This window comes from Rhopilema esculentum, chromosome 20 (genome assembly GCF_057945365.1).
Source record: "Rhopilema esculentum isolate cy_ngs chromosome 20, ASM5794536v1, whole genome shotgun sequence".
NCBI lineage: Eukaryota > Metazoa > Cnidaria > Scyphozoa > Rhizostomeae > Rhizostomatidae > Rhopilema > Rhopilema esculentum.
Genome location: NC_142834.1, coordinates 13,630,460 through 13,657,112, shown reverse-complemented (window position 1 = coordinate 13,657,112; position 26,653 = coordinate 13,630,460). Strand labels below are relative to the sequence as shown.

The following is a 26,653-nucleotide window of genomic DNA, read 5'->3' as shown; positions in this document are numbered from 1 at the left end:
AGCAAAGAGAAGGCGAGATTCGATATATAGCAAAGAATGCGAGATGCGACGCAACCGATAAAAACAGAATAGGGAAATGGGAGGAAAGTAAGAAAAGAGAAGGAAATAGATATAAAAAAAATAAAAAAATATTATTGAAGGAAATTAAAATGTTTATTGAGACCATTGGGATAAAGAGTTTTTAGGCTAAAAATTAAACGTTTCTCCAAAGTCTTCTGTTTGCTGGCATCTTGTGGTGCATGACCACACTCCTGGCTTTCCGCAGAGACAGACCACCTGGTCAGAATAAACTTAAACCAAACATCCCAACAGCTTGGCACTTACCCCTGCCAACATCACCTCTTTCGTACTTGCACACACATTAACCAATCGACCACTATTATAGAACCTAACCAATCCTTCCACATCAGATCTCACTTCACCTGTTTTTCTTCCTGTGTAATTTACTGTATCATCTGCACCAAATGCCAACCGTTTTGGAGAACACTTGAGAAATGCTGCTAACAAAATCCATCTGACAGAAAAACACCAGAGTGATGCAGATAGCAACATGTCTAAACATTTTAACTCCTCCAATCATTCTACTGCCGACATATCCATCCTTTTTGCATGCACCGCAAGATGCCACCAAACGGAAGACTTTGGAGAAACGTTTGATTTTTAGCTTAAAAACACTTTATCCTAATGGTCTTGATAAACATTTTAATTTCCTTAAATAATTTCTTTTTATATCTATTTCCTTCTCTTTTCTAACTTTCCTCCCATTCCCCTATTCTGTTTTTTTCGGTTGCGTCGCATCTCGCATTCTTTTCTATATATCGAATCTCGCCTTCTCTTTGCTCGCCTCGTTTCTTTTCTAGCAACTTGATAACGAGTACATGCTCGAAACGTCGTGTTTTTAACAATCAAACTATTATATTTTCATTCTGGTACTAAATTTATTTGCTAACTGTATTATCGTTATTTTTTTTGACCTCAAAGACTAAAATAATACCATAAATACTTCTTGATATGCACAATCATTTAATTCTTAGTCTATTTTCAAATGTGTCAAAATACGAGCGAGATGTGGTTGATAAAGATTTGAAGTTTGCCAACGGATCACTGTCATTGTTTTTTAGCTCTGTTCAAGTTATGAGCAGAGACAAAATTGCAGAGGTTTGAGGAGGGGAGAGTCTGTGCTCGTGTTGCCATATCCCAGCCAAATCATAATAAATTTAACTGATTTTGCACGTTGAAAGGCATTCCGTGATGCTCTTTCTGGTTATGGGATCAAAATTCAAAAATTCTACAATATATTATTATCCATATAAGATCTAATTGAAGTCATGCTACAGATACAATTTTCTTTCCTTCTTTCAGAATTGCTTGAAGTCGAATTATAAGTTTGTGTACAGCAATTGTATGGTATTGAGCGATGGTGATGAAAATGGGAATCGCTCTCCGGGTAACGCAGATGTACCCGCGAGAAACCTGGATTTCTGGCTTAAGCTTATACGACTCGTTGTTGCTGTTATTGAAGAAGACAAAACTATTTATAGAAATATCCTTAACCAGTAAGTGTTCCAAATTATTTTATTCTGTTCGTTCCTTCTTTGTCGGAAGAACCTTCACAAAGTTATTATTTCCCTTCTTGGTTTGGCAACAGTTGCTATTAAAAACAGCACTTTCTTTCATGTCTTGAAGAATTGCTTTTTTATAGACAATGCTTTTTATTGTGAGTTTCAACAGGTGACAAACCTGTTTATGGTTACGATCCCTTCACTGCTAACCAAGTCTCCTGTTTAAAACGTAGCCTTGTGATGATCTGATAATCAGGGTACGCCACATTGCCCAACGACGAAAAAAGCTAAATTTAAGAATTACCCTTCTCAGTATAAACATCCCTTATCAAAATATACATCATTTTGTGATAACCACAATGGCATTTCAGATCAAAACAAGGCTGTGTTGTACTTTTGTAATATCTTCAAATTGTGCGAATTTTATTGATTTTATTTCATTCAATTTGAAGCAGATAGGCCCTTGACCTGTAACATGAACAAAACTACTAAAAATATCTGACTAAATTATCTAATTAAAAAACATTTTGAAATTTAAAAATTAAATTAATTATGAACAAACTATAAAAATTCAATTCACAGAATAATTTTTTTAGTTCGTACTATCAGTAGCAAATGACGTACAACATAATGTGAAAATGAGAAGAAATAAAACGTTAAAAGAAACGGGCCGAACGAAATAATATTAATGAAAATAAAGTGTTGGTTTTGTATTTATCAAACATTTTGATGTTATTTTATTTGTCAATACCATTTCTTGGTCAACCTTATGTTGATACTGTAGGATAAAACACCTTCCTTTATTTCTTCAGAATTTGTTCTTCAATTTTCCTTGCAACTTTTACAGATTGTATTTCATGTCAAATCAAGTAACTTTGCAAGTTTTCACTTTAAAAAACAATTAATTTTTCAAATTCTTTCAGATTTCCTGCCGATTTTGATGTTGGCTACGTCAGTGCCTATTTTATGTGGCAGTTCTTTTTGTCTGATCTGCGGGAATTCTTGGACGGTAAGAATGGGTTTGCTTTTGCTTATCAAATTCAATTACAGTAAAACCCCGCAAACGAGAACCTACTTTTCTAAAGAACAGACTGACTAGGTTCTTATAAATGTGGTACTCATGATATTTTCAGGGTGTGGCTCTTATCGCAAGGACACTAACAACTATGATGCTCAAGAAAAGTAACTAGATTTGAGAATGGCCTGACTGAATTTCAGAGGATATGGTATTATGTTGGGGACAAACCAATTTCAATCACAATTTGAAAAATGAAAAAAAGGACATGGCTCTGAATATCAATTAATCAAACCACAATGACGACCTGAAAACTTTGCTTTCAGACTTTGAGAATTTCTTGTTTTATTTAATATGATGTATGATCTCATAAGAACATGGAAAGAAATCAGTCTGTTTTCGGTTCTTATCTTTGGGTGTTTTCCACAAAATCAGTCTGTAAGTTCTTATTTTCCTATGTTCTTGTTTGCGGGGTTTTACTGTATTGTTAGATTATGACACTGATCTCTTAATCAATCGATGTAAACTTTTTAATTAAATCAAAATTTAAGAACACAATATTATCCAGAACAAACGCGGAAGCGCATACCGTATAGCATTTACATATATTTCATGTAGTAATGTATTTATACATCAGAGAAGAGCAGCAGAAACAGAATGTGTAGTTAGAAAAATATTGGAAATGTATTGACAGGTACTGAGCTACCGCTACGCATCTCTATAGATTAGTTTTGTATCAGATTTTTGAAGTTATTTGGTTTTGCTTTTTGCATTGAATATTCATTTTATTTTTAAATTTTATCATCTTTATAGATCTATGTTTCATATCTTGGATTTTAATTATTGTGTTTTATGATATATATACATCTAAAGTTATTACTGTCGTTCTCGTGCAATATTGTTTATGACTATTATCTTCTTTTTGCATAGAGCAAAGAAAACATTCAATGCTGACAAATAAAGATTATGTTAATCTGTATTTTAAGGTAAGGAAAAAGCATATTTTAAACACTTCTTGCAAGAGGCGATTTATTCTATTTTTCACTTGCTGATATAATGTCATTGCTTTACTGCTGCTCCTCCTTAGTCCCCCCCTCTCCTTCTTATATTGAGATTAAATTCCATGCTGGATCGTCTAGCCTTGCAAACAAAAATTCATAGAACCCTCATAACAGGCACAGTACAGTACACTCACATCGTTCGTCTTCTCTCTTCCTCTCTTTCTCTTTCATAGGTTTTTAGACTAATATTTCCTAGAAGTCTAGCTTATTACATCAAACATTTCGATTCCACCTCAACAGCAACAGGGCCTGAACATTTTTTCAAAGCATTCAATAACCTATGGAAAACTATTTTTGATACCTCGAAATTTATCTATGATACCTAGAAAAATTAAGGTCATTTGCTCTTCAACAGCAATTCTTCAATTAAAATGACTCCTACAAAGTTGCTTTTGTATGAAAATATTTGGTATAAGTATTTGTTGATAAATATTTTTGTACAATTTGCAATACATTTTTTACAACTCTTTTACAATCCATTTTTTACAATAAATATTTTACAAGTTTAAAAAATATACATGATTAAAATCTGAATGATCTCTCCAGGTGAATCTTTCCCCTTACATCCATGGCCAGATTCCATATAAATTATCTAGCTTCCTATACCATGGTGGTAGTATGGAAAATTAGACATCTTATCTAGTGGAAAAATTTGGCTTTTAACGTGAATCAAGGCACACAATATTTGTGTGGAGTAGCTAGAAAACCCCTTCCTTGTATTCTCCTCTTAGTTTCCTCCTCTCTTTTACATATCTTCGTGTTTTATCTTAAATATCAATTTTGCAATATAACGCTGAAATGAAGATATTTTCTTGTAGGTTAAAGGTCTTTTCCAAACTCACATAAAAGACTGCCCTGAGTACGAAGAAGAAACACCCGAATATATGACGTAAGAACCCTTGTGTTTATACCTTTGAATTTTTTTCTGTTTTGAAGTTCTTCTAGTTGAATCTTTTCTTGCTATTACCATTACTATATTTATAGGTTAATTAGCAGTAGAAAGGAAGGAGATCTTTTCTCGTTATGTTTTTCAACTTTTTGTATTATACTTCTTATGAAGATCAATTTTCTGCCTCCCAACCCCCCTTCAAATCAATTAGGAATTGTTCTTTAGTCAAATGTCTGTTCTCTCTTTTCTCCGCCCGTTATGTAATGGTTGCATGGAGTATTTTCTACATTCTTGGAAATAACTGGAATAGGAAGAATCAATGAAGTTTTAATCTTTTTGCTTCACTCTTCATGCGGGCATGCTCTTGTTCCCATGCTCCCAACCATTATTAATTTTTTCTAGTATAAGCTTACAGGAGTTGCTTTCCAACACCAAATAGTGAGAATTTTTTGCCTTAAAACCACGGCAAGCAAATATCAAAATTTTTAGCAGTCAGAATCTTGGTTCCTCAAGGCAGATTCGACTTCACCCCTAAAAATGATAGCGTTTCAAGTCACGAAAGAAAGTTTCCCCATGCCCCCATCCCATGCCCCCATCTCATGCCCCCATGACCCTTCATAAATTCCAGTCATATCAAGTCTGAATTGCTGTTGAATGAATTTTTGGAGAGCATAAAGGCCGATTTTCATTTTACATTTTTTGTGCGCGCGGGCGTAGCGCCCAAATCTGAGCATGCGTAGCTAAATGCTACTGTCAAGTGGCCGAGCGCACAAAAAAGTTGAGCCCCTATCAACTTTCTGGCGCTCACAGCGGACGCAAAATCGAGACCATTTGGTTTTAACTATGCATGCTCAGAATTGGGCGCTACACCCGCGCGCATAAAAAATGTCGAATGGAAATCGACCTTAAAAGATTCTTTATATCCATACACAAAGCATTATTTTTCATCTTATATTTTGCTAGGCTGTTTGAATATTTCATCATGCAATGGCTTACTGAAAATGATGAAATGTCTTTGGAGTATATGTATGGTGCAATTGACAGAGACAAAAGAGACGGGGTATGATTTTTAACTGACATATTCTTTTCACATGCCGTGATAACACTCCCAAAAGGTTTAAGCTAGAAAGTAGATTTAGCAAATGTATTTTTCGTGCGAAAAATTTGTCACAGAAAATTGCTCCCCTCTTAAGGTCTCGTAAGCTTTCTTCCTCCAATTAATTTTATGATCCAAATTTTTCGGAAAATTCCAGGGCCCTTAGAGTATTGTCTCGATGTAAACAATTGCCTCTTCACTCCAAGTTATTAAATCAGCCAAAAGCTATGCTTTATGCAGAAAATTCAACTTTTTTGCATGTAAATGAATAGAAAGGACGCTTAAAGAAAATATTTGTTTTATATTAAGAAATTCTTCACTCATTTTACCTAGTTTTAATCCCATTTTTTAAAGTATAAAAGTGATTGCTATTTTCGATCCCTCAATAGAAGAGAAACCTGTTAGATTGAAAACCTCTTCTTTGCCAACACCATGATGAACTTGGGAGACTGGTTCTTGTGGGAGCTGCCCCCCTATGCTCTTTGCTCTTAGCCTCCCCTATGTTAAGCCAGTTATTCATTCGCATTCAGAAGCAGCAATTCAAATCATAGATGTAGCCTTGATTTGAAACCCACGATCTTCAACTCACGTTTTCTAACCACTTGATTTCTTTGCCGTGAATGTTTGTTTACCAGCCTAATAATGTATCTTTTACACTTATTAATGAGTTTGTGACAATTCGATCGCATTTTCCTTTAGTTCCAGACGAGCTCGGAGCACTCCGACTTCTCTGTCTCCGTTGTGGATACTTTTTCCTCCCTAAACCAGGTATAATTCCGGTTTGCATTTCTAATAAAACGCTGGTTTGGTTTCTTTCTTACCCTTTCACTAAAGTAGTTTTAATAATCCGTCCACTCCATGACTACCTAACAGCTAGCATTTTTGAATCACGGCTTAAGCCTGTTTTTAAAATTTAGATTTTTAACGACACGTGCATATTTTGTTTTCCTATAAAAGGTGGAATCGTTAGAAGTTTACTGTATTTCATCAATGAAAGGCAGACATGATTTTATCAAATAATTTTGAATTGTTTCTCTGCTACCTATTTCAAATTATATATCAAATTATTTTTTTGCGGTACAGAATTTGAAAATGGCTTTGAAAAAAGCAAACATTTTACGACATACTAAAAGCTTTTTCGTCTGACACTCCTCAGAGCATAAAACGTCAGAATAAAGTTCCGAAAGAACACGATGGAAAATATATACCCAGTTGTGGATCGAAATAGGCCAATCAGAAAAACGCAAGCACAAGACCGGTATGGTTGACCAATCAGTGCCGCGAGCCTAAAGAAAAATTACCACTGGAGTCCAAGAGAGAAAACGAACTCCTTCTGTCTATTTTTTTATATATTCTCCATCGTGTTCTTTTGGAACCTTATTCTGACGTTTTATGCTCTGAGGAGTGTCAGACGAAAAAGCTTTTAGTATGTCGTAAAATAATTGCTTTTTCAAAGCCATTTTCATATCAAATCATATATCTCGTAGGATATCACCAGATATATCAGTTCTATTACACAAATTTATCATGTAGTTTATAAGAAAGTTATTGAAACCAACCATTTGCGTTACAAAATATTTTAATATATTGAATGAAATATTAATATACTAAGGAAGTTATGAAAGAGAGACAATAAACGCCATTTCGCGCAACCAATTTTCAGATAACAGACTTTTTATTAGTAGTTTTGATCGAATTTATTTATTAGAATAAATGATTATACTACAGGTTTCAAAAGCATTTGCAAAATTCTTCTTTTTTAGAGTTTAGAAATTCTGAATAAGCTAGAATGCCCCGATCCGGATATCGAGGCAAAACTACTGCATAGATACGCCCAGGTACGATATTAATAAATTTCTTTCATTTACTTTTGTGTTATTATTCTCTTTTCTTGTTTTGAATTTTCAGAAAAATCTTTGCGAGTCTTGCCATTATTCACATGCGATATATATTATCGAAAGTACGTTGTAACATTTTTAAGTGGAGCCTTACCACACAGATGCAAAAAATATTGTATGCTAACGTGGTAGCAAACGTGGTAGAAGACGTTTAATAGCCAAATGGTGACCAGGCTTTTAGCTCGGCATATTGTCGATATTTACTAATCTATACCCAACTGCATCATTCAACTTTTTCACCAGAAAGAGCCTAAACCTGCATTTGATGTTCTTTTCTTCTAGACTGTTGATAAAGTCACCCGGCAGTACACAAAATGCGTACAAGACATTTTCGAGACCATTTGTCAGTTCAATACTGTGACAATTGTAAGTATGTTCTCCCAATGTTTGAAGAAGTCACAGTTAGACCTTTATAATTTATATAGACTAAATCAGTATTGTTTCATATGTTATGTCATAGAGTTTTGCATAAAAATCTACCACGATGTTGATTATACAATTGGGTCAGTTTGATCAGAAAAGCTTCAGAACTTCTATTGTTTAAACCCTTATCGTTGAAATGCTTATTTTTTCACTGTCTGAAAACATTCACCCTGATGCTTCGCGTTATCCATTCAGATTTGCACGCTCATGAACAATGTACAGCAAGTCAGAGTTCAGATTCAGAAACTCTTTGAGTCCGCAGGCCCGGAAAAGGTAAGATTAGACCGGAAAATCTTCTAGCTCCAGTTAAGCTGTATCAGACCAACGCAACTAAGCAGAGCTCTGAAAAACAGGCCTTATCTTCAGGGTACAATTAAGGGTTCCTCTCCTACGTACGCTCTTCTGGGCATTTTTATAAACTCTAAGTACTGGGTTTTGGTACAACAGCAAGCAGAGCTATTAAGAACGTAACGAATTCAGTTATCATACCCAGAAAATACCTTGTTTTTACTGTTTTTGTCCGAAGACCTTCTAAAATTTAGGCTCATTTCTGGACTTGGAACCATTTGTCTTCAAGCCTCCCCTGACATGAACCAGATATCCAAACTTAGCTCACTGAATTGAAGGCTGGCTCCTAATTAATGTGCTATTAAGGTTTTTTTTAATTTTCACGTTCAGGACCATTGCAGTCTAATATTTTATGTTATCGATCAAGTAACTTTTTCTCCTGAAGCAAATAAGTGAAACATTTGGTCATATAAACCAAATAACTCAATTTGATTTTATCAACTAATTCCTTACTTTCAAAATTTTAATTAATAGTCTTAAATAGCCTTGATAGATTTCAAAGCAATTAGTCGACGAAATGAACAAATAATTTTGCTCGTTATATCAAGATCTTGAAGGATTTTGAAGTTCTTTAGGCGTCGTTATTGTACCGCCGGCCAGACAGCCCCACAATCAATTCATCTGACTTTGGCTTTGCTTAATTTGCAAGTATTATCACATCCAAAACTTCTTTCCCACGCCATCTTATATTTTCTCTTAATTTTTTTTTCTTTGCAGCTCAATGAAGAAACAAAAATTTTATTTCAAGATTTACAGAAAAATCTGAACTTGTGTTTAGACAACCTTAGTTCAACTTATGCCCAAAGGTATTTGATTATTTTTTATAAATTTAATTTCTTCTTTGACGTCTGTACGGAAATGCAAAGCTAACCAAAATCTTGGATTACTGTCAAATTTTTAATAATATTGAGGGGGAAATATCTTTTGTATATGGTTGTAGGTCGGAAAACGGTAGTAATTTGCAAATTAACCCATGCATTAACCTGACTTTTGGCACATTAGCCCGCCTTGGAACTTGAAAACTGAATTTTCAATGAATGGTATAGAAGCAAATGACTTAGAAATTTTTTAAAAAGGTATGATTGAGGGTTCGTTTTATAGTTTCGAGGATCCTAAGGGATTTTTTTATTAAACCATCTGCCATACTCTTTAATTAAACGACTTTGCATAAAATCATCAGTATTTTTTATAACAATTTTCTTTTGTTCATCGTAAGTTTGTCATACTGAAATATTTAAGAAAAAAGATTAAAACTTGGAAAGATACAAAATGCAACTGCAGACTATGCAAACCTTACGTTGCGCAGATTGGATTCTTGAAATAGTCATCGAATAATTGTATATTTTTATCTAATGAGTCATCCTTTTAATTTTGTACATTTCCTATATTATTTTATCCATTCATTGTAATTAATTTAAGATTTGTAAATGCAGTATAAATAGTAGGCTTTAATTAGCTGTTATATTAGCTAAAAAAATTTTGCTTCGCCTACTGTAGATAATTTTATAATAATAAATAATAATAACAACAAATTAAAAAATCAATGGATGTAAGTAAGTTGGTTTATAGAACGTTGCACCCAATGTAATAAAATTTTAATAGAATATAATTTTTACCAGGCATTCCATACCCTTTGACTTAAGAATCAGGTTAGTTCTAATCCAGATTGAGCAGAATTTGGAATCGGTTTTCAAATAAAAGGAGTTTTGGCTGCATTGTTATTTTAAAGTTTCCACTTATTTTAAATAACTCCAAGCGAGGTTTTTTGCAGCTGAAAGTGCATTCCTATCCCCGTTTCTAATATAACTTGTCTCTCAATTTAGACTTTGCTCTACTATGAGTTTGATTCTTTATAGCCTTGCTCCAAAATTCGAAGAGTGCATGCGAAAGATGAGTAAAACATTGATTCGGTAAGTGCAATTTATAGTATCAATCAGGAGGTTTTGAAATATGTATGTTTGTTCAAGGAATACCAGTTTTAAATGTTCGTATATGCTAGTTCGGAGCACGAATAGGCACTAGATACAGGTGATTACATCGAATACATGAAGACTGTGGCAATGTTTCTGATATATGGTCTTGTTTCTATAGAAGGGTTCTCGACTACCTGAAATGAAATACTCAGTGTATATTCATGACCGTGCCAGGAGAGGGGGGTTGAAGATTAGAGGTCACGGCTTTGGTATCTTTTCATGGCACCAGCTGCCTCACATGAGTCAATTTACAAAACGTCTTGCCCAATCCCATTAAATAAATAAACTGCAATTACCTTCCACTGAAAGTTCAACACTAGAACAACGGCTTTCTGTTCTGGGGTGGGCGAATGCTGTACCTTCGTGGCTGATTGCAGAGGTGAAGGTTGCTTGGAAGAGAAAATGCGCTCTTTTTACTTTTATAAGAACAAACTTTAAAGGAACCGAGACTCGATTTGCTAAACAAATAAGAACAACATACGAACCTGCCCAGCCTTAGATGAACAGTTGAACAGTTGAAAAGTTAGAAGAAAAAAAGGAAATATTGAATTGCTCTTGAAAGTTTACTGTCGTGTTAACAAAACTGTGTAGATATAGTCAGTTGATGTCATGCAAAACTGTTATTTAATACTCTTATGAGCAATTGATAGTTAGTTGAAGAAAAATTAATTTTGGACAAAGAACAGCATTAAGAACGCCCAAACTTCAAATTATCCAAAATAATTATCGAGAAAATTATCCAAAAATTTTCTGGTTTTTATAAAAATAAGCATACCTTGGGTGACAGAGGGTTTTGCGAGCCCGGCCAACTTTAGGAAAAGATTGGGGTATCCCCCAATCAGAATCGCTTCTGGGTTCGATTTACCTCAAGTCAGACAGATTAGCTTGTCCTTTTTCACAACTGTCACCCAATTTTAAAACTGTATGTTTTTTCAATCATCCATTTCCTGTCGCTTGCTTTTTGACTCTAATCTACTTCTATTTATTACCCAGGAAGAGGCTAAATTTAAAGTGGCAGTTAGATGATCTAAAACCTCTTCTTTCAAATTAAACAGCTGCCCGCTACATTTTATTTAGAGAATCGTTTCTTTCCATGGTGAATATGAAACAAGAAATTATCTTTGATACGGAAATATTCGAAGGCTTAGCCGCTTGGCGACATTGTCAACGATCTGCAGTTCGTGAAAAGTCTAAGCCTAGCCACTTAGAGCTCGGATCTAATTTTCCAACAACCCAATTAGTAAGTGCCAGAGACACATTTCTGCCATAGGCAGCTCTGAAGGACTGGGCAATCTCTAATGCAAATTGCAATTTATTATAAACCTGTCGGCTGCACTGAAAAATGGTTCTTCCTGAAATAAAACTGCAGGCAGACTAATGATGGTAAAAAGGTAAAATGGCCAAATGGTTAGAATGCTTGACTTCAGTCCTGAAGGCCGTTCGTTCAATCTGGGTCAAAACACGATTTTGACGCCAGTACAATCAAATATCAAAATGGGTACAACGAAAGTGGATTGCTAAGTGCTACCCTACTCGGTCATCATTTTGGCTGAAAACATGTATACAATTCCGCAACTGGACACAATGTTTACTTTTAACTTTTCCCCTTCGGCCTGTAGGCCGAGATTGTCCCTAGCTTTAAGCTAAACTGGCCTTGTAACCCTTGTGGAGTTTGTTGGCATTGCTGCCGATCCAGGGACAACCAGAATACCTTTGCCATTCGAAGCAAGTTCCCCCCGTGTTGATCATTGATTTCCTAAATAATATTATGGCTTGAGACAGCAAAGTTTCAAGACTTTTGTATAACAATTTATGCCGATAATTTAACAGAAAGAAAACACCTGCTTTGCTTAACGCCTGCTTTGTGAGAGATCAAGGCTTCATGGTATAGTTTCTAATAGATAATTTAAACATTTATTCGTTAGGTCCAAGAATAATCACTTTTTGCTGGTCTGCCTGTCTGGTTCCCTGATAATCTAGATTAAGATTGAAGATGAGGCCAGCGCGTTAAGTACGAGGATTTCCAGCTGACACCATTTAATTCGACTTAGAATGCTGTATGTTCGTTCAAGCTTTGACGTCATACCCTAATTGAGCCTCCATAAATAGTTCGCTTAAAGGGATTTTTGTTAACTCGGTGCATCAACCTGAGACAAATAGTTGTGGTACGACAATAAATGAGGGTTTAGGTCATCTTTGTGTATTAACAATTTGAGGAAGAAGGGCTGGTGTTTCCCACAAAATCTTACATATAATAAGGCTACCAGTGCGGGAGTGAACCTACGGGTAAAAATTTTTTTAAAGAGTATTGCGTGCTACACCTAGCGAGAGGAATTGGTTTTAATGGAGAAACTGAACTGTGTTTACGTTAGTGTTCGGTTAGTTCTGTCGAAGAACATATTTTTAATTTATCAGAATTTCTTTCAAGAATATGCAAATTGTATTTCTCTCGTCTAAACAGGCATCCTCCCAAACTTTTCTTTTTGCGTTTGTTTTCTGATCAGCTCGTTTCATTTCTTGTTCGAAATTCCAGGATATAGGATTTAGTTATTGGAACTTTCTTATTTTCAAAGTAAAATCTATGATTAAATAAATCGTAAAGATTTCCTTGACTTTTTGGTCTATAGATGGCATCAATAAATTAGAAATCAAACTCTTTTTTCATTTCTTTTCACCCAGATTTCATAGCATTATGTATTGTAAAATTTTTTGTAATCCCAAACTTTCCTTGCATGGGGTGATGATGAAATGTCTGAACTGCTTCTAATAATTTACGCAAAGCCCAATTTTGATCTTTTTGGGCCTTCAACAAGGGCATACCCCTGTACAGACAGCCCCTTTGCCGATCAATGGTTTTCATAAGGACCTCAAAAGCCACAAGTGCGACCCTAGTCTATTCTATTCGAGATATTATGATGGTCTTCAAACATAATCCTTTCAAAGGACAAAGATATGATATGGCAACCCATTTTACTGATGTGAAAATATAATGACCCTGATCCGGTAGATACCGGATTGGCCTCAGTATGCATGTATCTCCCAGACCGGGTTTCTGCAGCCTGCGGAACATCGCTGTGCCACAGCAAATGGCCATACAAATACTATAAGAACCTGCCAACAGATCCTACAATGCCAATAAATTTCTCATGTAAACCCCGAACCGGGTTTTCCTACAATGCCATTAAATTCCTCATGTAAACCCCGAGCCGGGTTTCTATGTGAAAATACCCGGATAAAAAACGGCCAGTCCTCATAAATAGGACCAGTCATGTTAAGAGCGAAACCGTTCTCGGTCACTGAAACTTTTATCAGGGGCTTGATGTCTGTCATTAATCAAGCTATGTAGAGCATCTCACAAGTTGTTTTCTATCTTATATTACGTTACGTTGGGTATTATGTTACTTTGAATATATGCTGATTTATATATTGTTTCTTTGTTTCAGAATTAAGGGCGGTGTTAACAATGCTTCGATCAATGACAAACACCAACTTGATAAAGAGGTGGAGGATGTCCTCAACCCACTTATGCAGTTTATGGATGAAGTGTATGTCTTGTTTGTAGCGAAAATATTAGTCTAATCGTTTATTTTTTTAGAAATGGATTGCACACATTTCTTATGAGAAACCGTTTTTAGGAAATCGAGCAATAAGATGATCAAAATATTAAGAATCCTTGCACTGGTCAAACTCAACCTCAAAATGCTCAAAATCCTTATTTTAAAGATGGACGGGAAAAGAATATTTTCGACTATTCCCTGGTACCTATCCCTGGTTCAATTGACATGGTACTTGTCCCTGATTCAATTGACATAGAAATTAGAACGAAAAACTCCCCGGGATCTGATAAGATTTTCTGTTTTATGTCATGTTATGTTTTTATGTTTCTTAATGGTAACTCGTTAGCACAAAATTCGAGAATTAGACCTAAACTTGGTTCCTCAAAATCAAATGCGCCTGTTCTTTATGAAGTAATTAATCTATCTTATGCAATCCTTTTAATTGCTTGTCTCAGTTACTTTGGTACTTAAGAAACCTGTAAGTCTCAATAATCTGCAAAAAAGTAAAGAAATAAAGTGCTTATTCTGAGCATTCCAAATTTTTTTTAAAATAATTCATATACTACTGTAGCGGGATGAAAATTACAATTTACCGATCTGTCATAAAGCGCTCGATACCGTAGTTGCAGAGCTGTACACGCTATTTGGTGTATAGAACAAGACCGTTCTTAGTTGCTACTCCGATTTTTACGCTTAATGCGATCATCAAACAACTTACTGTATTGGGTTATTCCTGTGAAAGGGGTATTTCAGTTGATATGATAGTAAAAGAAATATAATTATTATGATTATGTTATAAAAATCTATTTTTTGATTGTTGAATTTACACCTTGTATCTGATGGGCAACCTTTGAGTGTGCAAAGTTAGTCAAGTGCGTATAAAATTGACTGAGATATGACCAAATGAGCACAGATTTGCCATTGCCAATTTCATTTAAACTCTTTCCCTAACATTTTTACTGCAATCTGTTCGTAAAATTCCAAATCATTGTTGATGTTCGATGATTTTTTCAGCTTCCCGAAGTTTGCTGAATTCTGCGATAGAACAGTTCTCAAGAGACTTCTTAAGGTAGGGACCTACAATGCAATAAATAATGCCGGAATTTTACTACTTTTGGCATTAAATTATTTGATTCCATGCAAGAACAGATGTGTTTTGGATGACTTTTTCATTGCACTTTAACATATAAGATAATCATTTTTCTGAATATGGTGGACTTAAATGCTATTTCGGCTCTTCAACGAAGAAATTGTAGATTAAGGAAATGTGGTATTCTTACTATCAGAGTTCAGAAAACCCCTTAACCTTCCTCCAGACTGCCCTATTTGCCCTACTCAAAATTTCTCTTGTATCATTTAAATAAAAGTCTCTTGGCAAAGGAATTTAAGTAAAATAATCAATGGTTTGGTCTTGTCGCTTTGTAAAAAAGATAGGATTTCAAACACAACGATTAATTCTTCTCTCTTTACATAGTTCTGTCAAGTTATGCACTGGCTTTCCTTAAACGACTGCATCGTTGGGTCATTTTTCTCCGGCTCACAGCCGTGGAATCGTTTTTTTTTTCTTGACATGGGTCAGTTTCACGTTAGGGTTTTGAACTGAAAAATCGCAGTAGGAAAGAGTCTAGACAGCATGATATGTTGAAACTAAAGTTATACCTGACAATAAAGATGTAACTATGTTTGAGAAGGATGTTTCTTTAAAATTTTTGCTGAGCCAAATAGTCTTTTTTTTTGTTTTTCATGATTGTTCAAGTTATAGATCAGAGTGTAGATACTACATTTAGAGGTTTAATGTGAGCTTGGAGTTTTACATTTCATTTGGCAGCAATATTGAGGCCAAGAATTATTCATTTTCTGTTTCCTATTTTATAATATTGCATTCAAACATCAGCTCGTGTCCTCCATATGTTTGAATAATCCAAACCAAAACAGTGCTTCGACATCTTATGTTTTAATTTTACCAATTTGAAACAAAGTTTTTATTGAAATCTCACTGTTGCAAAAAATTTGTTCACACGAAAACCATTCACAAGTAAATTGACTTATTTAATTAAAACTGTCTCGTTTGCTCTAACGTTCGTATCAGCTGTTGCACTTTGCCCTAAAATGTCGAGTTCTCGCCACTCAGCCCTGTCTAGACATTTTTTCTCCTACGTAAGCCCAGTTTGGTTATCATATCATGTTTTAATGTCACCCTATCTTACCCTTAATCCCGTGCGGCCCTCTAATGTTTTCGCCAACTTTTATGATAATCACCGTGTAATCTGACTGCTTGACACTTTCTTAAATTTTAGGAACTATGGAAGCTCGTGCTTGACACCATTGAGAAGTTCGTTATACTTCCAAGCTCCGAGGTAGCAATTCTCTCTTCAATATTAAACATGAAATTATTTATATAAGCATCTTAAATCTGGCTCAATAACGTTGGTATCTTAGCAAATATCGATTTTTGGGTCCTGAAACTTTCTTTGGGGTTTCTTAACAACGTAATTTTTGTTCTACTTCAAGGTAATTCTTTCAGAATTTCTACTTCAAGGGAAATTACTAAGTTTTACATGAAACATAAAAGCAACTTTCTTTTATGTATTTGCAATGTTGTCCTTGGCTTTAAATTGCGTGAAAATGGCATGGGTTTGGCCTTTTCCTAGAACAGTCTCGAAATAGTATTTCGCTATTAAATTTTATTGTATTTTACTTATTTTATCTAATAAAATGGGATTGTATTTATGGTACTGTTCTGCTTTCACCTGAAGAAACTCAGGCTACAGTTAGTTCAGTTTAACTTATCTAATATAACAGTAGCTAAATAAGTTCTAAAGATAACAGAATTATGAGATAAGAATTTGTTACAAGGATATTGTCCGCAGCAAGTTATTGTAAGACTTATATTCACAATGGTCCTACGTTCTGTTGCTATGTTAAACCATGTATAACCATGTGTAGCCATGTAAAACAATATTTAACTATGTAAAACGATGGAAAGCTATATTTAACCAAGTACAACCATGTTTAACAATATGAAACCTCCTTTGACCATGTTTAACCATGTTTAACCATGTAAAACTAAGTTTACCCATGTTGCCATGTAAAACCATATTTAACCATGCAAAAGCATGGGATACCATGTACAGTGATGTTTAACCATGTAACTGCACACTTGACAATGTAAAACCGTGGTTTTACCGTGTAAAACTGTGTTAAATGTGCAGAATCATGTACAACCATGTTCCACCATGTAAAACCTGTAACACCAACAACTCTCACCAACTGTTTTCGTCCACCAAAAACCTTTGACGGCCATTGAATAATTATTTAAACTACAATAAACTATTCACGACCATTTAAAGCCCACAACTTAACAGAGTTTAGTTTTATCAGAGTTTTACACAACCATTTCCTCTTGGATTTCAAATTTGCAAACGTGAATCTAAAACAAGCTTTGTCTATAGAGTACCGAAGTGATGACGTCATAAAAGTCTATTTTTCAAATTTCTGAATTCTGATCCCAGAACCTGAAAGAGCATCGTGAAATACCTCTAAATATGCAAAATCAGTTATAGGTATTACGAATTGGCTGAGATATGGCCACTTGAGCACAGGCTCTTGCCCCATCAAACCTCTGTATTTTGGTCTCTGTTCATTCGTTAGCAAACTTCAGATTTTCTATTGTCCATATCTCGCCCAATTTGGGACATATCTAGCTAATTTTGCATATTGAGAGGTATTTTATGCCGTTCTTTCAGATTATGTGGCCAAATTCAAGAAATTCTAAAAATAAATTTTTGATGACGTCACACTTCGGTACTCTATGTATAACTGTTGGCCACTTAAAGCCACTATGTTGAAAAACACTATTTTCCGCAAACGAAGTACAAATGCCAAAGATGATTGTGGATATAAGGTTTTTTTAACTTCGCTGTTTCAACCTATGGCCCTGGCGGCAGCTAATGATGTTATTTCAAATCTTTGCCACATTTTAATTTGTTTGTCAATTTTGGAAGATGTGAGATGGATCAGTATTGATTGCAAATGATTATGTTACAAGAAGAGGCCACACGTGAATCGATGAGACCAGCTTCGCAAACCGATTAAGGCCAGATCTTTCACAAATCCAGTGCGTTAACCACATTTCCTTCTTAATCCCGCGTAAACGCTTGCGTGCTCTAAATCTTTTCTCAATCCGTATTCATTGAAACAAGGGAAGTGGTAAATGTCTGAGAAGCAAATGGATGCAGTTACTTATGTACCGCAAAATAGTGTTGTGAAATGATATCAGTATCAGGTTCATGTTTGACTGGGCGTTTCAGCGTGATTTGTTGTAGAGGATATTTATAGTGTGGGATGACTTGCGAGCAATGTAGTCCTCCGGGGCATGTGCAGGAATTCGAAATCTCTGTGCAATCTGTATACGTCTGTATAAAACGACACACCGTAGCACAAATGGCAGCGCTACAGGGAGGGGGTTACTAGGGGCCATTTCCCCATAGTTCTCGCTTTGATTGAGTTTTCACGCAGTCTTAATTCAATGAGAAAATGTTGGGTAGGGGTAATATTTTGGCAAGATATTCTTTATGATGCGATTCCATGATTTTGAAACCGACTTTACGTAACCTAAAGTCAGGCATGGTCGTTCCCTTTTTGTAATGTTGGCGTTCCTGCTGGTAAAGGGGTGCTGCCTGACAGTAAAAAGGGTGTGGCCCATTTTTTTTGCCCCCATTGCCTTGTGACTGATACCCCCACCCCGTAGCACAGCTTTTCAAAACTGATAAGAATATACAATTATATGTTGGTTTAATCATGGTTTAATTTAATTCAAGTAATTTTGGTTGGCTATTGTTATGAACTGTACAAATCAGCTACACGTTTGTGTATTTTAAAGTTCGGCTTCGTGCTAGCTCATCAGCTTGTCCTCAAGTTGGTTTTTTTTCCTCTTTAGCAGGCAGTTTTTTGTGGGAATGTGAGTTTACGAACACTTTTTCATATCAGTAACCGTTTTCAACTGACATCAGATTTATTCTTACTGTACTTTCATCTTACATGAATACTTATTGACATTTTATTTTTCTTTTTTATTCAGCTCACCCGCGAGCAGCCAAACAATTTGAGTCAGCGACAATGTTTCATTATGGAACGGGCGCTTGAGGTTCTCAAGGTGAGAAGCATTATTATTGTATGGGGGTACCAGGTATTTTGGCGTGATCGTGTGATCGGCGTATTTTCGATGCGTGAATTCGTGAAACAAATCCTTATTATGCGTGAATGCGTGAATAGACATTGGCGCGTGACCAGTGAATTTGCATCACACATGCGTGATTGCGTGTAAATGAGTTCTGCAAGCGAATTTCCAAATGGAGTGCTTTCATTTTTACAAATAGAAAGCCTTGGTTTCCGGTACCAGAGCAGGTAATTGTCTCAATTAATTCAGATATTTCAATGCCGATGGCTCTGCCAACAGGAAATAACTACTATTAGATAGTTACTAAAAAAATCAGGGAACATCTAGGGGGCGTGATCGTGAGATTAAATTTCCAGTACCGTGAAAGCGTGATTTGCAATTATTTTAAGCGTGATTACGTAATTCAGCAAAGATACTTGGTACTCCTTTGTATCCCCTTGATCAAAATCAGCCAATCGAAAGAAGCCCTCTTTGTTTTAACCGGCCTTACATCAACATTCTTTAAGAGTGCAATTGGCAAAAAAAGCCTAGCTATCTTAATTAAACAAGCCCTATATGATTCCATTCAAAACTGTTTGAAGGTCAATTGTAACAATGTATTTCCCTGTATTACCACGTACAGAACACCCCATTCAGTATGGTCTCTTCTCCAGCATGGTCTCTTCTCTAAACGAACGCATGCTTTTTCTTCCATCGATTCTTATATTTTTCTGATCGATATTGGCGTATAAAGCGTAACAAACTTCAGATTAATAATCAGCGTTTTAAACTTCTAAAAGTGTTTATTAAAAATTGGATTGACGATTTTCTAATTTTTGGGACTATCACAACTTACAAACGTACTTTGTAATTTGAATTAACGAATAGCCCTGGCCCTACCTCTACCCCTGGCCCTACCCCTACCCCTGGCCCTACCCCTACCCCTGGCCCTACCCCTGGCCGTAGCCCTACCCCTGGCCGTAGCCCTACCCCCGGCCCTACCCCTACCCCTGGCCCTACTTTACTAGGGTATTTCTTCGAGCTACCCAAGTCTAACAGTTTTCATCGCAGCTTCTACTCCTGTGTTTTTCGTTGCATTACTGCCCACGGGTGAAATTTAAATCGAAGTACTTTGCTCATTTGCATTGAAAGTCTATAGATATCAATGTCCCTCTCTTTTATTTTTCACTTATTTGCGTTCACTTTAAAGCAACTAGGTTTGTTATTAATCTTCTCTGCAGAACTACTTTTGTCAGAATGGTGATGGTCTTCGCAAAACCTACTTGGTGAAGACCCAAGAGCTCATCTCGATAAGAAACGCCTTGTCGTTATGCTCGCAGACAACCGATGTCCTCATCAAAACATTTATCCAAACACAAGCTCAACAAAGTAAGTTCTTTTCTTTTCCTTTGTCCTTCAATTTGGAGGATGATCAGATGTTGCCGAGGCTATTTGAGCAAAGGGCCGAACACAGAATCTTGTTGGAGCTCACAAACTTTACTATCGGAAAAGCCTTTCGTACTACTTTCGTACTTATGGATTCAACTTCTGTTACTGCAGCAGATGCCTTCCAATGTAGTATATTTTAAAAACAATGTTAAAAATTAAGGATAAAGGGTATGTTATCTGTCACTTTTGTTACAAATATTGTTTTACCACCGCCTCCATTGTAATTTGGCCTCTCTTCCAGGCGATAATTCAAACGAGTCTTTTGGAGAGGTTTCTGTTCAAATTGATTTGTTCACCTACCCGGCAAATGGAGAGCACAAAGTCACAGTCAAAAGTAAGATGCAACCATTGTTTGTGTTCATAGATATAATTTCAATACTTTACAAAGATCAAGGGCTCTTAGTTTTTCAATCATTCAAGCATCACTGAGAAAAATGTACGGCTCCATGCGTATTATTATGACGTGGTTGCTTATCAGAAATCTACAGATAATATTTTGTAAAGAGAATTACTTTTCATATGCTGTAGCTGTCATACAGTTGTGTTGTTCTTCTGTTAATGAATTTTAATCTCCATCAGTGCTCTTTATATTCTTCTTCGATAGCCAATTATATCTTCTTTTACATCCATGTTGGACATGCTCTCTCCAGCTATGCTATTCTCAATTCCTTGATTTATCTTCTGTATCAGTTTTATGTTTAAAAACAGCCCGCTTTTATAATCTCGACATGTATGTTAAAAACTGAAGCAGGAAATAACAAATAGGTACTTCGAATGATCTAACTAATAGATCACTTTTTGATGTGACATTTATTTAAGTCATTGCATGTGTTTTTATGCTTCAAATCGATTGTTTTTTTAGTTGTCGAAGCTAAAGAACTCAATTGGATTGCATCAAGTACGTTTTGTAGAATTTTTTCTACTTAAGAGTGCTTTTTGTTTTGTAACGCTTCCCCAATTGCATTTGCCTTTGGTTTTGAATAGAAATATATTTTAGCATAAAACCTTTCGAATTTTATAGAAAACGTTTCACTTATCGTGTTTGCTCGTGGTGCTTAGAGAAATTTGCTTTAGGGTAAAAATTTTTCCAAAGCCATTGAATTGGACTGATTTTTTTAGTGTTATGAGAGCTGGTAAAAATTTTTTATCTATTTTCATTGTTATCACGTTATTACAATGTGCAAGATTTGCACATTATCATAATTTTTACTGCTTGCTGTGAGGGTGGAAGGAGCTGCCGAATTATCAAATCCAAAACGATTTTTTCTCGGATAAATTTATGAAATCTTTTCTCGCTGTTTGGTTTATGAAATCCTTACGTTATATTTAAGAGGCATGCACTATCTGGTACAATTTTTTTTAAGACTGGCAAATTTATAGAATGATCTGTTATACCACAGTAACTAGTAGTTGAGTGGTCCAGAGATGCGCGAAGCCAGGGGCCTAAACAGATCTGTCTTTTTATTTGATAGCCATGTTCAGGCCTTTTGTTGAAGTAAACATTACTGGACCACATTTGAGTGACAAGAAGCGACGCTTTACCACAAGTCGAAAACACAACAATTACTCGCCGAAGTTCAACGAAACGATATCTTTGTAAGTCATTTTTCTTGTTTGATATTTGATAATATTTTCTACGATGAGCTTTTTAGACTGTGAACGAACGTCAAGCTCTGCTATTGGAAAAACTAACAAAATTTTCCATGTGCGTAAGAATCATCTCATATTCTAAATCAGCTGATAGAATTTGAATGTCCCATAGGGTCTGTTAAGATCTCTTGGGGTAAGATCTCTTGGGGTAAGATCTCTTGGGGTAAGATCTCTTGGCGTAAGATCTCTTGGGGTAAGATCACTTGGGGTAAGATCTCTTGGCGTAAGATCTCTTGGGGTAAGATCTTTTGGGGTAAGATCTCTTGGGGTAAGATCTTTTGGGGTAAGATCTCTTGGGGTAAGATCTCTTGGCGTAAGATCTCTTGGGGTAAGATCTCTTGGGGTAAGATCTCTTGGGGTAAGATCTCTTGGGGTAAGATCTCTTGGGGTAAGATCTTTTGGGGTAAGATCTCTTGGGGTAAGATCTCTTGGGGTAAGATCTCTTGGCGTAAGATCTCTTGCGGTTTCAACTTTCCAAACGCCTGTTTTCCTTCACAATTAGCTTGTAAATTTTTTCCTGTTAAAATATATCATTTGGTCTTGATCTAGAAAGCTCCCTGGTGTCGATACCTCTTCAAAGGTCCCCCCCCCTGCAATATTTTCTTTTAAACATGCCACTGTTATGCGGTTAACTTTTTTCAGGGGGTTACTGAGCTATTGAAAGCAGACTGTAAATGCCAGTTCTGTCTCTAACCTTAGCCGAGATGTGATACCCAATTGAAAAATCTGTGTTTTCTCTGTGATAGATTCTCGGTGTATTACCAGTAGTAAACACGTAAAGATTCCTACAATTTTAGGTGATTATTTCTTCATTGTGTGAAAGACAATGCAGTCAAAGGGTCACGTTTTTCTTCGTTGATCGGATGCAGCTTTAAGTTAGAGACATAGGTACAACACTATGGTACTCGACCTTGATTGCATGTGGTCATTCCATGGCAAATCATCAGATCAATGTAACCTATGGTCTTAGAATTTCCTGGTTTTTTTGTCACATAGAACCAGTTTGGAGAACACTTTTTGTTCTTCTTTGCAGTAATCTTGGCAACGAAGAAGACCTCTCCTGCTACGAGCTGCAGCTCAGTGTTAAAGATGCATCGTTGATTCGGCGGAACCAAATGATAGGCACTACTGTTATTCAATTGAAAGATATCGTCAACCTAAAGTCATCTGCCTCGTGGGTTCCACTTGAGGCAGCTGTTAGTATGGACGACACTGGATGGGCAATCCTTCAGATCCTTTCGCAACGGACGAACGATGAATTGGCGCGTGATTTTGTAATGCTGAAATTCGAAAGAAGAGACGAGGGTGCGCAATGAAGACTGCACCATTGCTTGTTAATGACCCCCAACCTAGCATGTTTATTTTTACTAGCTCTTGCCTTTTCTGGATATCAAATATGTTTTTACAAATGGATCTCTCTGCTGATATACTTAAACAAATTTGCAGAGATTTTACTAGTTTGTCAAGTAAAATATTTCTTGTTTCCATGGGTAACATTTATATCAGGTTTGATAAGGAACAACACTCTATACGCATGTATGACGTCACTGATATATTTAGTCTTATATCGTACCCTAATCAACGCTTATTCCTTATTAAAGGACCAATGCACACATTCACCTATATGTTATCCAGTGTTTTCAACCTTTTTCTGTCGCATTACATTTTTATATTGAAAAATCTCACGACACGCCACCAACTAAAAATGCTAGAAAAACTACACTTTGTAACCTAAAAATGACAAAACGATATTTCAAATTATTTATGCTCATTCGCTGTTTACAATATAGTCACTATTACAGTACAGACAATCGATGATGGCAGCTAATTTGCAGATAATAAAGAATTTCGATTCCTCGAATAGGATTTTTAGGCCATTTAAGTTAAATTAGAAAATTTTCCACGGTACACCTCGCAGTTTCTCACGGTACACTAATGTGATGTGGCATAGTCGTTGAAAATCACTGATTTTATCTTTAGTCATAGCATATGTATTTGGCACTTTCCCAGAAAACCCATAGTCGGAAATTTTATATTAGTATTATTTGCTTTTCGTAACTGAAGCATCTATACTTGGCATCATTATTTGTATAAAAACCAGCTTTATTTGTAGTTGTATTATTTTGTTTATTTGACTGCTTTTGAAAGGTCAGTTGATATCAATAAAAACCTTCATCAGTTTCAATGTAAAATTAATCCTCGCCCCATTAATAGAACCCCGTGTATAAATTCTGATCGTATTTGCGAGTATTGATTCTTTGCAGGAAGTAGAATATTACCCGAACAACAAATTACATTGATTTGCAAAGACCCAACCAATTGGCTTTTTATTACTTAGCCCTGGATGCGCTCACGAAATGATTAATTTCTTTGTTTGTACTTTATGTTGATTAAATACTATTTTTATATGAAAAGCCCGCGTAATGTATTGCAACGCACAGTTTCCCTTGCATAAGAAACATCTAACACGTGCCCCTTTTTATTGGCAATTATTTGCAACCCAAGACTGAAAAGGCTAGTTTTATCCCTGAAGTTGTCTTTCCCATATCCTTAAAACATTTGGTCATCCCTTAAGAAAACTTTTACATTTTTCCCCCACGAAAATATTGTTAAAATGGCTTTCCAAACATTAAGCGTGTATTGATAAAGTTTCTGAATGAAAAAATTTCGAATGTTTGCGATCTAATGTTTCTATTAAGATGTTAACTGTATTTTATTATTGATTATTATATATTTAAGATAAAAACTTTTTGTAATATAATCGATTTGTGGGTTGTCTTGGGCTAATGGGCACATTTTGAAAGAAACCATTTCATATGTATCTGTTGCTTATGGGGCTGTATGTACTGAAACGTTTGATTAAAACATCCGTTTTACTTTAAAGGGCCTCTCCAGCCAAAAAAAAATTTTTTTTATTGACTAGAAAGTTAGCATCTGGTGCGTGGATTATAGCAAAGTCGTTATTTTTGCAAAATTCCAATTAGTTTAGAAGTTATAAGGCTTTAAAGTTGCACCTTTCCGAGAAAAAAACGACAAAAGCCGAATCAGTTTGGTGACATTCTGACGTCACAATGTGCGGCTCTCGTTCGCCATGATTTTAGTATATCTTCCACCGAAGTGTAAAAGGAGTCATGGTCACACGTTGATAACTGCATCTAAATCTACAGCAGGAGCTTTTTAGGATAGAAAAATATTAAATGTTTACAATCATTCTAAGTCTGAGGGTCGGAATGTGTCCATGCTATGTCACGACTTTGTTCTGATCACCTGTGTAGGCCCACAAAGCTATGGCTTCCTGTTCCAGCTCTTCCCTCGCGTATAATTAATCGAAATTGACACTTCAGTTGTTCTCCAGAAACGATGAACAACTAAAGGTTTCAGAATTGGTGTCTGAAATGCTTAAACTAAAAGCCGGTGGAACAGAACTGAGAGTACCATCACTTGCAGTGTTCAATTTGCGAATCGCCGTCGTTCGATTCGGTTTGTGGCGAGACTAACGAAATGCAGAGTGACGTCAAAATTGCGTCACAGTGTCACCAAACCGAAAAATTTGTGTCGGTTAATTCAATTCAATTATCGAAATGCAAGAGCTTATATCTCACAAACTGTAAAAAATATCGAAAAACAAATAACGAATTCGTGATCATCAGGTTCAACTACTTTAGATTAGCCAATAAAATGCAAGTGCAAATTTGGCTGGAGAGGCCCTTTAAATTTTTTACAGGGTGGGCGGATGTTTTTGTCAAATGATCCTATCTTGACTGGTGCCGTGACCTTAAATCTATAACCCTTAAAAGACATAAAAAAGTTATAAAATTTTTATTTGATTGGTTGATTTCAACAGGGTAAAATACATTCAGTTATTATAATTATGATATAAGTAGCTAGTCTAAAATTTCTAGATTTATGTTTTCGCTGAATCAGAAGTTTTTGGGTTAAAGTTTAACTGGTTAAAAGAGTGTTGCATCATTCTAGGGCTAGGAGTGCTTTTTTCCCTCTGTAAATATTGAAAAGATTTGGTAAATTTTGGTAAAAGTGTGGGGCTATTACCCCACTCTTGAAGCCCTCCCTTTACGCTGCAAATATTATCTACCAACCTAAATGTTTAGCTGATTTTAAGTAATATCCCCTGAAAATTACCTTTACATGAAACTGCTAATAGGATTTGATATTAAGTCTGACTGCTATTCCTTACGTTGTGCTGTTTTGCTGGGGGTATCAAACTTGAATTGAGTAGCCTGTGCTCGAAACCCCAGCCTGGAAGTCCCCTAGATATAAAATAGCGTCAAGCCTGGAGTCTGGAGCGGACACTAGATTCTAGTGACGTAGAACAGGTTTTTCTGAACCCGAATGAAGCATTCGAAATTCCCCTTCATCCTATGTTAGACCTACTGTCTGTGTAATGTAAACTTTCGATAATTCGAACAAACCTTTTTTAACTCAGAGAGCTACAGATACCATCCTAGATGAAGCCTTGTGTGGATTGCTCCCGATTTGAAGCTTTAATAACTGATCGTATCTTAATACCATATTCTTCAACCATAATGTCAGGGGTGTGATGGCCGTGGGGCATG

General features: G+C 35.8%; 1 protein-coding gene across 2 annotated transcripts in view; it reads left to right on the top strand.

The window, feature by feature from the left end:
* LOC135687559 (protein unc-13 homolog B) overlaps window positions 1–26,419 on the top strand; it is a 63,066-nt gene extending 36,647 nt beyond the window's left edge. Inside the window, exons 27-46 of one of the 2 annotated variants that reach the window (XM_065204150.2) lie at window positions 1,363–1,556; window positions 2,486–2,571; window positions 3,508–3,563; window positions 4,457–4,527; window positions 5,491–5,587; window positions 6,323–6,391; window positions 7,387–7,461; window positions 7,804–7,887; window positions 8,140–8,217; window positions 9,010–9,098; window positions 10,149–10,202; window positions 13,709–13,810; window positions 14,837–14,891; window positions 16,120–16,179; window positions 18,903–18,977; window positions 20,222–20,369; window positions 20,671–20,763; window positions 21,292–21,327; window positions 21,902–22,025; window positions 23,113–26,419. In XM_065204150.2, coding sequence (XP_065060222.2) covers window positions 1,363–1,556; window positions 2,486–2,571; window positions 3,508–3,563; window positions 4,457–4,527; window positions 5,491–5,587; window positions 6,323–6,391; window positions 7,387–7,461; window positions 7,804–7,887; window positions 8,140–8,217; window positions 9,010–9,098; window positions 10,149–10,202; window positions 13,709–13,810; window positions 14,837–14,891; window positions 16,120–16,179; window positions 18,903–18,977; window positions 20,222–20,369; window positions 20,671–20,763; window positions 21,292–21,327; window positions 21,902–22,025; window positions 23,113–23,395 — 1,929 coding nt within the window. In that variant the 3' untranslated portion in view covers window positions 23,396–26,419. The remainder of the gene's footprint in view (window positions 1–1,362; window positions 1,557–2,485; window positions 2,572–3,507; window positions 3,564–4,456; window positions 4,528–5,490; window positions 5,588–6,322; window positions 6,392–7,386; window positions 7,462–7,803; window positions 7,888–8,139; window positions 8,218–9,009; window positions 9,099–10,148; window positions 10,203–13,708; window positions 13,811–14,836; window positions 14,892–16,119; window positions 16,180–18,902; window positions 18,978–20,221; window positions 20,370–20,670; window positions 20,764–21,291; window positions 21,328–21,901; window positions 22,026–23,112) is intronic. The other variant, XM_065204151.2, reaches the window with a different exon arrangement.
* Window positions 26,420–26,653: the final 234 nt, after the last annotated feature.